The sequence below is a fragment of the Xyrauchen texanus genome, chromosome 26 (genome assembly GCF_025860055.1).
Source record: "Xyrauchen texanus isolate HMW12.3.18 chromosome 26, RBS_HiC_50CHRs, whole genome shotgun sequence".
NCBI lineage: Eukaryota > Metazoa > Chordata > Actinopteri > Cypriniformes > Catostomidae > Xyrauchen > Xyrauchen texanus.
The window spans coordinates 37,322,982-37,340,730 of record NC_068301.1 but is presented as its reverse complement, the minus strand read 5'-3'; the positions used below and the strand labels follow the sequence as shown (position 1 = coordinate 37,340,730).

The 17,749-nt window shown below is 41.9% G+C and overlaps 1 protein-coding gene across 1 annotated transcript; it reads right to left on the bottom strand.

The window, feature by feature from the left end:
- Window positions 1-2,315: 2,315 nt before the first annotated feature.
- LOC127620003 (stathmin-like) lies at window positions 2,316-6,842 on the bottom strand. Its single transcript, XM_052093055.1, has 5 exons — window positions 6,746-6,842; window positions 5,535-5,578; window positions 5,239-5,411; window positions 2,971-3,162; window positions 2,316-2,894 (listed from the first exon to the last, which is right to left on the bottom strand). The coding sequence occupies exons 2-5, from the start codon at window positions 5,548-5,550 to the stop codon at window positions 2,826-2,828; spliced, it is 450 nt and encodes a 149-aa protein (XP_051949015.1). The 5' UTR covers window positions 5,551-5,578; window positions 6,746-6,842; the 3' UTR covers window positions 2,316-2,825.
- Between the last annotated feature and the right edge of the window lie 10,907 nt (window positions 6,843-17,749).

Sequence of the window (17,749 nt, the reverse complement as noted above, 5' to 3'; positions counted from 1 at the left end):
ATTGATTCTTGTGAGGATACTCGACAAAACGGACATTTTGGCATAAATGTGTGTGTTATTGTTCGTTCAAGCGTGAAAGAGAATTCGATACTGGTTCGCGACTTTTTGTGCCTCGTGTGTGTGTGTGTGTGTGTGTGTGTGTGTGTGTGTGTGTGTGTGTGTGAGGAGGACATTTACTGAAGTGCGTTCTCTTTTGTCTTGTCGCACATTAATGGTTTAAAGCATTTGGTGGACAAACTAATAACTAATAAGAGCTAAAGAATGACAAAGAACGGATGCAGCGTTAATTGTGTTAAATATTTTAAAACATTAAAGCTGGACAAAAAAAAAAAGAAATCGCATACGTTAACGTTGACAGCACTAAAGGTGCGTACACACTGCAACGTTACTTGTCATACATTGCTGACAGAAAATAAAGCGGTTTAAAATGGACTCGTTTTCATGGTAGGCCTACACATAATGTTTTTTTTTAGTAAGCTACACAGAATGTTCTACATTAAATATTTAACTAACAGTCTGAAGTTACCTAGCAGCAGTGTATGTTAATGTTAGCTCAGTCAACATAAGGCTAACATCAAAAGGTGTAGACAGAAAATATGATTATGCTGACCTGAGCTAATTTACGAAATCAACCAACTCACATCTCCTTTCTTTTCATCCATGATGACATTAAGTCACCTAATGTTGTTTCTGGAGTTCTGCGCTCCATGCTTTCACCGACGACGCTAACTTGAGGTATGGATCTCAATCACACTGTTGCCAGGACCCGCCCTGCTCTGCTTCTGATAGGCTTGTGACGTTAGTTAGAGCTGCGCTCCTCTCATATGATTGGTAGGTGAAATCAATTGACTCGAAAATATTAAACCGCATTCAAGTTCCCAGTTTCAAATGCAGCCACGCGGTATGCGCGCTCATAATGGAAGCGGCGCACTCGTTTTTTCCAAGCGTGTCCGCGCCGAAAGTGCGTCCGACTGTAATTTGCAGCCTGATTAATAAATTTTGCCTGCGCCGGAGGCCGGACCTGCCCTCAAGCCGGAAATCCGGCCCCCGGCCGGAATACTTTAAACCCTGGGCCCCTTAGTGCCAATTGGGCATCGTTTAAATGCCACGGCCTACCTGAGCATTGTTTCTGACCATGTCCATCCCTTTATGGCCACCATGTACCCATCCTCTGATGGCTACTTCCAGCAGGATAATGCACCATGTCACAAAGCTCGAATCATTTCAAATTGGTTTCTTGAACATGACAATGAGTTCACTGTACTAAAATGGCCCCCACAGTCACCAGATCTCAACCCAATAGAGCATCTTTGGGATGTGGTGGAACGGGAGCTTCGTGCCCTGGATGTGCATCCCACAAATCTCCATCAACTGCAAGATGCTATCCTATCAATATGGGCCAACATTTCTAAAGAATGCTTTCAGAACCTTGTTGAATCAATGCCACGTAGAATTAAGGCAGTTCTGAAGGTCGTTTCACCTAACTGAAATAAACACTGTTTCAAGGGCAGGTAAGCAAACCAATTAGATCGATTTAATGTTTGATTTATGGCAGGAGTGAAGTAATTCAAAATGTCCTGTCAGTTTGCTATCTGGGTTCAGCAATGTGTCCACGGGCCAATTAAAATGTTAATATTATACATTGTCAAAAGATCTTTGGCTCAAATATGTAAATTTGTCCTGGTAGAGGATTATGGATGAAAATTCCAGTGTATTTGATTAATTAAAATATAGGCAAGTATCCTGACTGATCAAATGCTTGTTCCTGAGATCTGCTAATTTACTGATCAGAATCATCTGTATTATTACTAAACTAATATTACCATAGGCCTACTGTTCATTAGATTACCATTTAAAAATAAGGGTTCTTCACTAGTAAATTGTCAATGTATAAAAACACATTGTACACTAGAGGGAGACACAATCCATGATATACCAGAGAGGTATTTACATAAAATGTGCAATGTTCTTCCATTACCAGATCCATCCTCCTACATTCTAATCTCAACAGCTGACACGCACTACTTTGTAGGTATGCCTTTGAAAACGCAATTTTTAGGGATGCTCAACATATGGCATTTAGCCTGACTAGCGTCCATTTAAAAAAAAAAAAAAAAGTGAGGGACAGATGCAGTCTGCTTAATGAGTAATAAATGGCAAATACATTTGATCAGAGACAATTAAAAAAAAAAAAAAAACTTGGCAGAGGAAAAAAATAATAAAATTAGCACTGTACAACTATCACTTAGCCTTTAATTAACCCCCCATATATATATATATATATATAAATAAAAAAAAGAATACCAATACTAGAGTTAGTTCTTTTTTTTTATTATTATTTTTAATACAACAGAAAACATTGACAAGTTAACCATCAAGATGCGACAGTGTATTGCTATTTTTGCATTTGTGTAAAGTCTCAAGTATTCAGTCTTGTGCAGAAAGTTTGTTTACAGCAGAAAAACTGAATTAAGCACTCCTAACCTCATGTAAGCAAGAACAAAAGCTCAAGAGAGGACATACTGTAACAGTGAGGATCACCATTTATATGGGATGACAAAGCTGCACATGCAGAAGAAAAAGTGCACAGATGCAACATGCAACAGAGTGCACAACATGTAAAAATCACTGCTATTTACAAACCAAAGATGCATTTTTTTGTTTTCTGAATTTAGACTCATGATGGAACACTCTTTTTGGTCTCATTCTTTTCATTTCTTGAGAAATGAATTTCATCCAAAAAGAAAGTCAATCAACAGAAATCAAAGAAAAAACAAACTTTGCATCTGTATAAAAAAAAAAAAAAAAAAAAGTTAATGTAAACTTCAGTTTCCTGCATTACAGATGACCTCTTTGGTTTCCTTGTTCTTTCGAACCTCTTCCAGTTTCTTGTCCTGGAAATTAAAGCAAAATGTATTAATTTCTATTATCTTAATAGAAATTCAAGACTGACACCAGATCATTTTTTACCTTCTCTTTGAATTTCTCATTCATTGCTGCCATTATTGCCGAACGGTTTTCTTTGTTGGCCTCCATTTTCTGGTTGAGTTTCTCTTCAGCCATCTTGCTGAAGTTGTTGTTTTCTTCTAGAGCTTTCTGAAGCACCTCCTTTTCATGCTCACGCTTCTCAGCTAAGTGCTTCAGAACCTCTGCTTCATGAGACTAGGGAGAAGAAAATGTTTAGTGGCCCATGACTTTTGAAAGCAAGAATTAATGACAATGACATTAAAAGACAAAATCAATGGAACTGTCAAACTCTAGTAAAGGAACGTACAGATAGACCAGTAATAAACAGATTACTTTTATGAATCTTCCTTGACTGACATGTATGAATAATCGGACAGTCTACAATATTTTGTATGAATAATCGATGTGCATATAAAAAAATATTAATAATATGCACACACACACACAGTACATTAAAACCACCTGCCTAATATTGTGTAGGTCCCACTCGTGCTGCCAAAACGCACTCACCCGCATGATATACTTCGCACCACAATTCTTTGTCAATTCAAACCAGCCTGACTATTCTTGGTTGACCACTCATCAACAATGCATTTCAGAACTGTCACAAACTGGATGTTTTTGACACTATTCAGAGTAAATTCTAGAGACTGTCAAGTGTGAAAATCCCAGGAGATCAGCGGTTACAGAAATACTCAAACCAGCACATCTGGCACCAACAATTATGCCATGGTCAAAATTACATTTTTTCCACATTCTGATGGTTGATGTGAACATTAACTGAAGCCCCTGACCCGTATCTGCATGATTTTATGCACTGCTGCCACATGATTGGCTGATTAGATAGTCGCATGGATGATAGTTGGTGCCAGATGGGTTGGTTTGAGATTTCTGTAACTGCTGATCTCCTGGGATTTACTCTGAATAGTGCAAAAAAAAAAAAAAAAAAAAGTTCTGCAGACAGAAATGTATTGTTGATGTGGTCAACAGAGAATGGCCAGACAGGTTCAAACTGACAAGGAGGTTATCTTAACCTCCTTAACTTTCACAAATCCCAATGCTTTAATAATGAGGTTCACATGCTTTCCAAGGCACAATTTTCCAGGACATTTTATGTGCCCAACTCACGAGAGGTCAGGGGCTTGGGTATCTCAGCGAGAATTGAAGCCGACTACCATTCCTGAAGTCATGAGTTCGAATCCAGGGCATGCTGAATGAGTCCAGCCAGGTCACCTTAGCAACCAAATTGGCCCAGTTGCTAGGGTGGGTAGAGTCACATGGGTTAACATTCTCGTGGTCCCTATAAATTTTGTTCTCTCTCTCAGTGGGGTGTGCTGAGAGTTGTGCGTGGATGCAGCGGAGAATAGAGTGAAGCCTCCACATGCGCCATGTCTCTGTGTAACGCACTCAAGCCACTTGATAAGATGCGCAGCTTGACAGTTATTTATTTTAATAATAAATCCAATTAAAAAAATAAAAATCAGGCCAATATTTTACAAATATGCATTGAAAATATTTTATACATATTAGGTAATGTTTTGGCAATTAAATTATTTTTTAGAATTATTTAACACTTTTTTTTATTCTACCAATAATAAATTGACTTGTTTACAAAGTGCAATAGACAAATTCAGTCACTGGAGATATTTTATACATAATCATTGACCAACATTTTACAAATACCCACTGACAATTTTATATTTGAATATTTCTCTTCAAATTGTCAATGACTATTGATAAAAAATATAGGTCAGTGACAATTTGTGTTTTACTAATATACATCATGAATCTCGGTTAATTAATAATTCACCTACCGACAACCAGAACAACCACTGTGAATTTAACAGAACAAGAGTTCATTTAAAATGCACAGTTTGCATACATTATGCCCAAGTAAAAAGACAAGAACCTCGGACTAATGTGCATTTCCAATAAAAGGGGTTAAATTATGTTAACGGTGCAATTATTGGCCTTTTCATGCAGGCCATTCATCTTTAAAGGCTAGTCATAAATGACAGTTTAGTGTCTATGGTGTAAACGGTCAACTCGAATTATACACATATGCCCCTACACTCAAATAAAAATAATGACTTCTTCAAAACTAAGCAGAGCAAATTTGTGTGCAGATGCATTCACGCAAATTTTATCACTGAATAGAACGACTGGGGTACATAGATCTCGCTTTAGTAACTATTTACACACAAATTTGTCCCAATGTCTCATATGGTGAACAAGGCAGACTCTTAAAACTGACAATGTAAGAACATGCACCTTGCGTCTCTCCTCTGCTGCTTCTAGTTTCCTCTGGATCTCCTCCAAGGAAAGGTCTTTCTTTTTTACAGGGGAGAGGAGGAACTCGCTCTTAGCATCTGGAGCAGGACTGCCGAGGATGACCTCAAACGCTTGCCCCGAGGCACGCTTACTCAACTCCTTAACCAGAATATCTGAAAACAGCCTTTAATGAAACAGTTGGAAACTGCACAATTTAATCAAGGATTGCATTGCTTAACTACTAATGTGTAGTTACAATCCAATCTCACACTAATGTATGATTGCAGTTCTCTTACCACTCACGGAGGCCATTGTTGTAGAAGACCAAGTCAATGTAAGCCTGGGAAAAAAAAAAAATAAAATAAAAAAATAAAATAATAGGGAATCAGCAACAAATCAGAATTGCAGCAAAAGTGTACATCTCTCAAAGCTAGCTGATGGTTTTAAGCAGCACCACAATCCCCCCTTATTAAAAAGCCTCAGGAAAATATACCTTAACGAAGAAATGACATAGATTTCAGATTTAGCTCACTGTTAAGGGCATTTAGACACCAAACTAGCTTAATCCGAAAGTGAATTCACATACACAAGCTAGAAAAGATTAATCCAGTACATTAGATCTAAAATGTAACCGATGACACGATACGAGGGTAATTTGCATTTGCCTCAACTGAAATGTACGTGTGGACATGTTCTGAATTTGGCGGGCAATAGTTCAGTCAACTATACGCGGGAAAAACTGGCGCGTTTTTATTCAAATGCACGCGCTGTACCCTTCCTCAGACTCCACCTGCACAAGTGAAACCCAAAAGACATGGCAAATATTCAGTTTCGTGCTACACGGATCAGTATTGTGTTTGCGTTCATTCGCTAGAATCGATCTCAATCTTAAGTGCATTTTATAGAAAGAAAAACGCGCTTATTACAGACTAAGAGAACCAACCCAAACAAACAAAGACAATCATGTGTTACAGCGTGCAGCGCTCCGCCCTGCTTAATGCTACTCGACACACACACACAAAACATTATGCAACCGATTTGCACAGGCACCCACCAACCTAAAGATGTTAACTGGCTGCTTCAACGAGCAGTGTCAAGTACATCAATAACAATACATTCTGAAATTCAACCTCTAGTAAAACGCATTTGGAGACCGAACTTTCACTTGCGCGAGCTCGAAATGGACCAACTTGACTAGATCACAATTATATGATATTGATTTCAAATACCATATTAACAGATTAAACTAATATAAGAGTTGCATTCGACACCCTGAAGTAACTACGTCAGGTACAAACGAAGTCAAAATACAACTTTGATACAATGAAGTCGTCGCGAGTGTTTGCTAAACTTGAGATGCACAAAAGATGCTTCCAGAACAACCCCTTTATGACAAAGTAGATGGTCTGCATGCAATACAAGATATATTTGCGTTTTAACAAATCTGCGCATCTGGATAAGCGTCTATTTTCAAACGTGTTGATGTTAAGAATGCAAGCACACCCACCTTCACACAGAAAGATCCAGGTCTGTATGACGACAAGCTCGCCTCGCGCCGAATATCACCTCAACACAAGTCAAGTTCGCGCATAAAAGGATCAAAATGATGTCGTCACCCCGTGTTCTTGGCGCCTATTGGCTGCGTTCCACTGACTCCGGCGAACTTTTGGGGAATGTAGTTCTGTGTGTTTCACATTATATTTCCATTAACATAACTACTGATTATCATTAAAAATAATAGTTTCGTTATATAATAGTGACGGCTGCTCTTTCGTCATATCAGGTGATTTTCAAAAGTAATGATAGTATATTTTAAAATGTAAATAACAGTACAACTAATTATTTTACTCAATAAAAAAAGGGCTCTTGGTTAACCAAATTTTGTAAATGCCATTAAATCATATAAATCTTTTAGAAAAACAAAAAAAGCATGGTTTATGTCTACTCAAAAACGCCACTTGGACATTAACTTTTCATAACATCAGGGCATTTCGGCAAATTAAAGGGTATCAACAGGGCTAAACTTTATGAAAATGTGCTTTTTTTCTGGTCACAAAGTGTGTCAAGATTGAACAAATACATTTATTTTGATTGAATTTGATAGAGCAACATATTTTGTGTGAAAAGAAATACTAATATATTTTGATATTATATTTTTTACCCCGAGAGGCCTTTAATCCCATTGTACCCTACTGTAATGCACACTTTTAGCTATATTTAAACAGTAAAGCAATTATAAAACAAAACAATTAATTAAACAGAAAAAGTCTTAAAATATGACCAAAATATCAAACAATTGTTCTGTCCAACAAAAATAGTTATTAAAGGAATATTTCAAGGTCAATACAAGCTAAGTTCAATCGACAGCAATTGTGGCAAAATGTTATTTAAAGTGAGGCACTTACAATGGAAGTGATTCGGAGACAATCCATAAACACTGAAATACTCACTGCTTTAAATGTACATCCACACGACATAAACAATATGGATGTAAACATGATTTTGGTGATAAAATTGCTTAATAACCTTTTCTGTGTAAAGTTATATTCAGTTTTACAATCTTTTTTTGTTAAAGGAGGGACATCTTAACGTTACTTTTTTTGTGATAATCAACATTATGCCACAATTGCTGTTGATTTTAGATGAACTTTTATTTAACCCAGAATATTCCTTTAATAAATTGTAGGAAATACAAACAACACAATAAGACATACAATGACACATTTTCCCAATAAAATGTGATTAACTACCCAACCTGACATTTATCCATCCATCCATCGTCAACCGCTTATACTGTGTACAGGGTCGCGGGGGGCTGTATAAAAAAGAAAATATATAGAAGACGGAATTCACAAAATGTATTGATGTAAAACTTTTAAAAGAAATGTTTGAAAACAACATACAAAACCACTGCTATTTGGGTACATTTACTTTTGAATGAAAGCCTTGTAGTTAATGAGGCATAGAACTTGTTACAACTTCCCCATTGTGACAACTAGCCCCAGTCTCCCATATGTATTGACATATGCACTGATGGGCCAAAACATTATGACCACTCACAGGTGAAGTGAATAATGTTGATCATCTCCAAACAAGGTCACATGTCAAAGTCTGGGTAGATTAGATGGAATGCAAACAATCAGTTCTTGTAGTCAATGTGTTGAATGCAGGAGAAATGGGCTGGAGTAAAGACCTGAGCGACTCTGACAAGGACCAAATTGTTATGGCCAGACGACTGGGTCAGAGCATCTCTGAAATGACAAGTGTTGTGGGGTGCTCGTGGTCATCAGTGGTGAGTACCTACCGACAGTGGTCCGAGGAGGGACAAACCACAAACTGGCAACAAGGTGTTGGGTGCCCAAAGCTCATTGATGTGAGAGGGCAACAAAAGCTATCCCGTCAGGTCCAAACTGCAGAACATCTACTGTGGCACAAGTCACAGAAAATGTTATTGATGCTACGGGAGGAATGTGTCACAACACAGTTCATCACACCCTGCTGCATATAGAGCTGCGTAGCCAGCAAAGAGTGCCCATGATGACCCCTGTCCACCATTGAAAGTGCCTACAATGGGCAATGCCTACAGCACCGAAAATGTACCTTGGAGCAGTGGAAAAAGTTTGCCTGGTCCGATGAGTCCCGTTTTCTTTTACATCATGTGGATGGTCGTGTAGGTGTGCAGAGTTTACCTGGGGAAGTGATGGCACCAGGATATCTGTTATGGAGTAGATAATGAACATTTTCCCTCACACAGTCCAAACTCAGTAGAGTGCTCTTTTGTAGTCATGTGTACTCATGGCTACAGTCAGAAAATTATTCTTGTCACATAACTAATCTCAAAGAAATAAGGTGTTATTGGGTTTAAGTGTAGAAATAGAAATCCTGCTCCCAAACTCATTAAAATCAGATGTTTTGGTACTGTTCTTTTAAAAAATGTATCACAGGGGAGCATGCCCTGTTTGTTTAATTTTCTCCCCAAATTGGAATGCCCAATTACCAATGCACTCTTAAGTCCTCGTGGTGGCGTAGCGACTCGCCTCAATCCGGGTGGCAGAGGATGAATCTCAGTTGCCTCCGCATCTGAGACCGTCAATCCGCGCTTCTTATCATGTGGCTTTTTGAGTGTATTACCGCAGAGACATAGTGTGTGTGGAGTCTTCACACTGTTCTCTGCTGCATCACAACTCACTGAGAGTGAGAGCCACTTTATTGTGACCACGAGGAGGTTATCTTATGTGACTCTACCCTCCCTAGCAACCAGGCCAATATGGTTGCTTAGGAGGCCTGACTGGAGTCACTCAACACGCCCTGGATTCAAACTCACGACTCCAGGAGTGGAAGTCAGCGTCTTTACTTGCTGAGCTACCCAGGCCCCCTATCTGAAGGTGTTGTTAAAGATTTCCTGTTTCAGTGGCATACCCAAAAATAAAGGCCTATAACTCGACAAAAAAACAACAACAAAAAAAAAACAAACAAGGAGGATCAAGTGTATGGTATCATTGTAAAGAAAACTTCTACAATGTTTTAATGGTATAGATTATGATACATTCTGAGACTCTCAGCCTAAGAAACTGCTGGAAAAACAATTGAGCCAAAAATTTTCATCTCCATGTGTCCAAAAGACTCTCCAAACAAATAAATCATAATAATTGCTCATATGAACAAATTACACATGCAAACACAACAATGACTAAAGGTATGCATAGCATGAAGACATGGTTTTATGAGTACATTGACTCATTGAGTCTGCATCATGTATTTGGTCTCCTTGTGGCCATATGTAACATTGTGCTTGTGTGGATTATCTAACGATCTATGCATCTGGTTACCTTGATCAGTATGATGTTTTTACTGATTGCAGTAATATGAACAGTGCAATGTTTTATAAATTATCAAAATGGAACACTTCGGGTATGACTGCAAATTTCAAGTTCAGTTTAGTTCATGTTCAGTTTAGGTAATATTGCCTACATGCACTGTAATGCACAGCTTCTAAGCATTCAAACAATACCTATTTTGTGTTGGTCAAGGCTGTGGTTGTTACTATTTTATGGATTTTGTTTTGTTTCGCAGGCCGCTGGCTGTCCCATCCAAGCTTAAAGGATTAACAGCTTCAGTTTCATCGCTTTGCATGGGGGTCTGGACTTCAAACTATTTTGAGATAATAATAAAAATGTCAAAAAATGTTTCAAATACATCTGGACTAAACAAAATTCACACATGAATAGGCTCTGATTGTCAATGCTGTGTTCTCAGTTTGGCCTATGCGACTGCTTTTTTTGTTTGTTTTTTTGGAAAATGGGCCAGAAAAGACCTGAAAATAGCTCCAGATTATTCTTACTCTTTTTAAACTGACTTACAGATGTACATAAAAGTTTGGTAGCAAAGGATGAAAGGAAGCTTTGTTAAACTGAGTTATTTAATGTGAGGATATATTTAGCACCTCCTGTTCTATGCCTCACCACATAATGTTGTATTACATATAGTATTGTGCCATTGTTGTCATGATGTTAGGCTGTGAATATTGCATAATTGAATATTCTGCTCACAGAATATTTCACAGTTCACAGAACTGATCTAAAACCATCTCCACTAGTGTCTCTACAGATGGCCTCATCTGACTAATTTTTGTAATTATAGCCTATTGATTTGGTGTCTGTGGAAGTTGCATGATAAGGAGGACATGGAAGGCGAGTTGCTCCACTCACAGGCAGGCCTGGATTGGCTAATCGGGAGTACTGGGAGAATTCCCTGTGGCCGGTCTGTTTTTTTGGCCATGATGGCCGGTGTTGTCATGCCACTGGGTTGAAATATGGATACTGTCCCTAGGCTGCCTGCACTCACAGCAGCCCACTCTTTTTTATTTATTATTTGTTCGCAGCCCACTCACAGAGTGCAGGTGATGTAGATACCAAAGTATTGGGGAATTATACAAAAATATCCAATAAGTAAATACAGAAGCACTCTCGTTGTGGAATAAGTGGAGCTGGAGGTCTTAAAAGGAAACACCCTAGCTTTATTTTTTTTATACTTATATACTGAGGTTTTAATTACATTATTTTAATAGTCAGTCGTGAACTTAAGTGGGCATGAAAGGCATGAAACTCCAGGGCTGAAAATGAGTCCCACTCCGGCCCTGCTCACAGGTAAGGATAGTTTAATGAACACACAGCAGCGCTCACAGCTTCACAATAAAGACACTTCAGGTTTCACAATACTAACTCATCAGGTCTCAGAATTATAACTCTTCAGGTTTCACAATACAAATGGTTCAGGACTCAGACTCTCCCACTCTCTGCCTTCTGCTGGTGGCGTGGGTGGTTTTATCCGCTTTCCCCATGCTCACTGGAATTAGAGACAGGTGTTAGTCATAATTTAGCTCAGGTGTAAGTGCCCTTACCACTTTCTCTCTCTCTGGATGGACACTTGACCATGTCCCCACTGCCACTTACCCCACCGCCCGATCTTTTACTCAAACAGGTCGAAGAAGGCCTCGGCATCATTTTCCGCCCCTCATCTTCAGAAGCGTGGGGCAGCTGGTTGCGGTTGTCTGGGGTTGTGTGGCGGTCCTCTGCTTGAGCCTGCAGGATCTCAGAGAACCGTCGGCCCTGGTCTTGGCGCAGCTCAAGCAGGGATTGTTTGGTGCAAACTGGCGAGGGACTGGAGGATCTCGGCCAACTCGGCGGACTTCATGGGGCGTACTTCAATACCCGGGTTTCGGCCCCAGTGTGGAAGTTGTGTGATGAGGAGGACACGGAAGGTGAGTTGCTCCACTCATAGTTAATGATATTGTAATGAACACACTGCAACACTCACAGCTTCACAGTAATGAATCTTCAGGTTTCACAATACTAACTCTTCAGGTCTCAGAATAAAAACTCTTCAGGTTTCACAATACTAATGGTTCAGGACCCAGACTATCCCACTCTCTGCCTTCTGCTGGTGGCATGGGTGGTTTTATCCGCTTCCCCTGTGCTCAATGGAATTAGAGAGAGGTGTTAGTCATAATTTAATGCTTTCTCTTCAGACTGGCACTTGACCATGCCCCCGCTGCCACATGTCCTTATTTGGCAATTTATTTGTACGTGTGGCATTGCACCTTGAGAGTTAGTACTGTCCTCATTCCGGCCACTATTGACCAGTGCTGTCATTCTTAAACTAGAAGTTATTTTATATTTTCTGAAAATACGAGTGGTGTTTGCTAGGTTGCTGCCCCAAGTCAAAAGAGCTCACCCCCAAGTCTATATGATATTCTGATCTCTAGATATGGCTCATGTGCCTCCTTCAATGCAAGTCTATTGGATTTAAAAAAAAAAAATTTTTTTTGCATGTTTTATCATACACTAGGCAAAAATTATCTGATAGTTTAGAGAAAAAAAATAGCACACCTCTCCTCAACAAGTTGCATGATTTGAGGTATCATTCATGTCCGTAGCTCAAGTGGTGCCGAATGAGTTACACATTGAATTTGAACCTCTTAAGTCTGAAACATACTCTAGGCAAGTACGATAAAGCAGTTGTGAATGCTTGGCCACCACATTGCCAAAACACGGTCTGGTTGAACATGCTTAATGTGCGTTCTTGGGGGCGATAGATTTACCTTCAAACGTTTTTGCCATTAAAAAAAGTTGCTATAAATGTAGTAATTATCTTGCTCAGTAATATTCTCTTTAAACTATTGCGCCACTATGATAGTAGTAGAGTTGAAAGAGAAAACACCTTAGAAGTGGAGAGTTCACACTAATCTCGCTATAGCACCCCTTGCGAAACATTGAGAACGCAACGCGTTAATTTATGAGTTGTGTTCTGACGCATTTCAGAACGCAACGATGCATGAATTCAAGCTTGCGTTGCAAGATGCGTCTATGTTCTCGCGTACTTGCATAGATTATGTTCCGGCCCTAACACTCCGCTGCATTTTTTTGACTGCTGCCTACAATTTTTCACATCCAAATTTAAAAGCTCACCAAAAAAACATACAGAGTACTTATAGCAAAACATTTGTCTAATTTTATAATAAACTTTCATTTGTTTAAAAACATTTTTTTGTTGTTGTCCTATTTTAGTAATTCATGCTCCGTTTGCTCTTTGACCCTGAAAACGTCTCGGGTTACATGTGTAACCCTTGTTCCCTGAAAAAGGCGGAACAAGATGTTGCGCTGCTAAGCGCTACGGGGAACAGCTATAGCTGTGAGCCGAGCTGAATAATGTGTGGAACACTTCAATGAACATTGACCGGAATTTATAGCCTCGGCTGATGTAATCATTAGATGCACCTGAGGCCAGGCTATAAATGGATACGTCACCAGGTGTCGTCAGATACTTCTTTTTGAAGAGCAGTCCTGGGATGTCCCAGTGCGGCAAAGCAGCGCAACATCTCTACCGCAATGCCCACGCCGCCGCACTTGGGGCTGTCCGGACCCCTACGGTTGTGCAGTGTACTCACAAAAACGCGAGAGGTCTCAGACATGAGCTTCAGATGTCGACTCAAGGGCATAAGAGCCCGGAGTAGCATAAATATCTAAACCATTCAATTTTGATGAATGTGTGCGGAGAGGACCAGCTTGCCGCATCACAAACTTGTTCAGGCATGAGCTGAGATGTCGACTCAAGGGCATAAGAGCCCGGAGTAGCAAAGCATCTAACCCATAAAGTTCGATGAATGTGTGCGAAGAGAACCCTGTCGCAACTCAAACTTGTCATAAAAACTGATGAATGTGAGCGGAGAGGACCAGCCTGCCGCATCACAAAATTGTTCAGGCATGAGCTGAGATGTCGACTGAAGGGCATAAGAGCCCGGAGTAGCAAAGCATCTAACCCATAAAGTTCGATGAATGTGTGCGAAGAGAACCCTATCGCACCACAAACTTGTCATAAAAACTGATGAATGTGAGCAGAGAGGACCAGCCTGCCGCATCACAAACTTGTTCAGTTATGAGCTGATATGTCGACTCAAGGGCATAAGAGCCCGGAGTGCAGAACATCCAAACTAAAAAAGTCCAATGAATGTGTGCGGAGAGGACAACCTGCCGCATCACACACTTTTTTAGGCATGGGCTGAGATGCCGACTCAAGGGCATAAGAGCCCGGAGTGGCAAAACATCCAAACTATAAAAATCCAATGAATGTGTGCAGAGAGGACAACCTGCCGCATCAAAAATTCGCTGCAGAGGGAGACCTCTAGCCAAGGTTTTAGAGGAGGAGAGCCCTCTGGTAGAGTGCGCCTGAAACCTACTGGCGAAGCTTGACCGCGCGCCTCGTAGGCCCGGGCAATAATGAGGATGCCTCTTTGAGGGCACCCCGCCCACAAAGCCGTGGCAAACCGCAGTGGCCACATAGAACCTGGCAGTGGCAAGGCAAGTGCCCGCTGACAGTTCTTTCTACAGAAAATCCAGAACTGAAACAAACTGTCAGTTAGCTGGTTCTGTAATAAGAACTTTAGTAGAAGGAAACGCATGCAGGCGCATTTGCGTTACTACGTTCAACCCCTCCCAAGGGGGAGGGGGGGACTGGGCAACTCGGGGAGAAGTAGAGGAGACATTGCGCTATCAACAGAGGCGAAGAGGTCCTCTTCTGCCCTGTAAAATCTACCCAGATCAGTTCCAAGTGGAGGGAGCCCTAGCACTTGAAATGGTCTCGATAATCTCAAGAGAAAACCCTGTGAAACTCATTTGGTACCCTTAGGGGCCAGACATGAAAGGTTTCACAATTCGGGCCAAGGACGAGAAGGTCCTCCCTGTCCGGAATCGCCCAAGGCGAGCCGTCAAGGAGAGGAATTAGCTCCGAGAAACATATCCTGTCCGCCAGCCGGCGCCATTAATAGGAGGCAAGACCCTTGCTGGTGAACATCGCCAAGACTCCCGGAGCAGAGAAACCGGGGAAAGAAATACATACAGACGCATTCCGGGTCATGTATGTGCCTTAACGTCCAGACCCAAGGGGCTGGGTGATTTCAGGGAGAAGTAGAGGAGACATTGCGCTATCCATAGAGGCGAAGAGGTCCTCTTCTGCCCTAAGATCTCACCCAAACTTGTTCCAAGTGGAAAAAGCCTGGCATTTAAAAAGGGCTCGATAACCTCAGGAGAAAGCCCTGTGTCCCTCAGTTGGTACCCTTAGGGGCCAAACATGAAAGATTCCACAATTCGGGGCAGGGATGAAATATTGCCCTGTGCCTGAGATAGAAGATCCTTCCTCTTCGGAATCGCCCAAGGCGAGTCGTCGAGAGAAGAGATTAGCTCTGAGAACCAAGCCCTGTTCGGCCAGCGCGGTGCTATCAGTAAGAGGCAAAAACCCTTGCTGGCGAACTCTGGGCAACTACTACCTTAGGGTGGAGTTCTTAACTCCCACGTTGGTATTTCCTGTCTGGACCGTAAATCTGCTCCCGTGATCACGGGCATCCAGGGATATAACTGACCTGAGTGACAGGAGCTTACCCTGGGCCCTAAGGAGAATCCGACGTGTCAGAAATACAGCTGACAAGAACGTGGGTCTCCTTGAAGATTTATGTAAGAGGCTACCGCTGCATTGTCCACCCGCACCAAGATATGGCAGCCTCAGGAGGAGGTATTTCAGGGCCAGAAATACAGCCATCAACCAGAGACAGTGACTGTGACAACCGAGCTGACGACCCTCCTATCCCCTTAAGCTGGACAACCACTTAAGGCCGCTACACCGCCCGTCAGGGAGGCGTCTGTCGTTAGCAGTCTGCGACAACAAGACGCACCTAGAGTGGGACCCAAGGCAGAAAACCGGGGTCTGAACCACATAGAAAGGGAACGAAGCCTGAGGCGCGTAACCCTATTTAGCCCAGGGGTTTTGGCCCTTGGAAGAAATCCCCTGGCTTTTGGCCACAACAAAAACGGTCTCATGAGCAGAAGGTCCAGAGGGATCACCATGGACGTGTTCGCCCTGAGACCTGGAAATCGTTGATACTGATAACAGTGCAACCTTGACCTAGCCTGACTTTGCTCAGGGTGATCTGAATGGACTCAATCCTAGCGGGAGACAGTTGTGCCCGCATTGTGATTGAACTCCATACGATGCCCCGATAGACAGTGATCTGAGTGGGAGAGAGGACGCTTTTCTTGGCGTTGAGCCTCAACCCCAGAGAAACAGATGAGCTAAAACGATGTCCCTGTGCTGAACTGCCAGTTCCTGGAACTGCGCTAGGATCAGCCAGTCGTCTACGTAATTCAGAATGCAGATGCCCCAGAGTCGCAAGGAGCCAGCGCTACATCATGCATTGTGAATGTGCGGGTAAAAAGGGCTTGGCTGAGTGAAAGAACCTGACCCTGGAAGACTTCGCCCCCAAAAGTGAACCTCAGGAACTTTCCATGTTGTGGCAGAACTTCTAAATGAAATATAGAAGTGCATCATAAGATCGATGGTGACCAGCCAAACGAGTTGTAGGGCTTGAGACACGACTGTCTTGACAGGCATCATCTTGGACTTGAACACCCACGGGTAGTTCAAGCTTTAAGATCTAAGCCAGACGCCACCCCTCACCCTCCATGGGAAACGGGAAGTATTTAGTGTAATAACCTAACTCTCTCTCTGGAAGGGGAACACATACCATGGCCCCTTTAACCAGGAGATTGAGTTTTTTTTTTTTTTGTTTTTTACAAAAAAAAAGAATTCCGGTTTACGGTAGTGAGAACACGCCGTTGAAACACGGAAAAGCGGCGAGAGAATTAAATCCTGACGCCCTTATAAGACCCACAGAAAAGAATATATCCGGCAGAAGTTTCCACACTGCCAGGATCTATGAGATGGGTATTATATTTTAACACTTCCTGTTGAGGGGTTGTCGGGTGTTTCGCGTCCTGAATAAAATGCAGGAACAGCGAAAACACCCAATTTTGACGGAAGCCTCTGCAACCCGAAACACCAAGAGGTGGCGGGAATGGAGGGGCTTCGAGGGGGTACCGGGAGGGGTGAAGTGAAGCACGCGCCCGTCCCGAGGGAGCTACCCCTAATCTAGGCACAAGACCGTCAGGGTTTTCTCTTACTAGAATTTGTAGTCCTGAGGTCTTGCTTCGGGGGCTGGCGAGGGCGGCAAGACTGTCCCCAATCCCTGGGAGGAGGAGCACGACTCGCCACACTTTGCTTTTGAGCCTCCCTTCAGTCAGGACTGAGGTGGGTCTGAGGCTTGCTCGTCAAGCGCAGAACCCACACTCAGGTCGTCCAGGAGGTCAGCCTGGTACGCCTGAAAAACAGCATAGTGTGCAGAGCAGCACCAGCCTGACCTGCTGCTTGATAAGCCCTTCCCATTAAAGTGGAGGTTGTCCTACAAGGCTTTGAGGGGAGAGAGGGCTTCTTAAGTGACGATGCCGAGCCTGGCGAGAGATAGCCCGCAAGCGTCTCTTCGACCGGCGGCATCACTGAATACCCCCGTGCCTCAGCACCCACAATAGTCGAATAAAATGACGTCGAGGGTATGTGAACACGGGAAGAAAATATATATATATTTATTTATTTTTTATTTTTATTTTTTTTAGGGGTTCTCCATGGA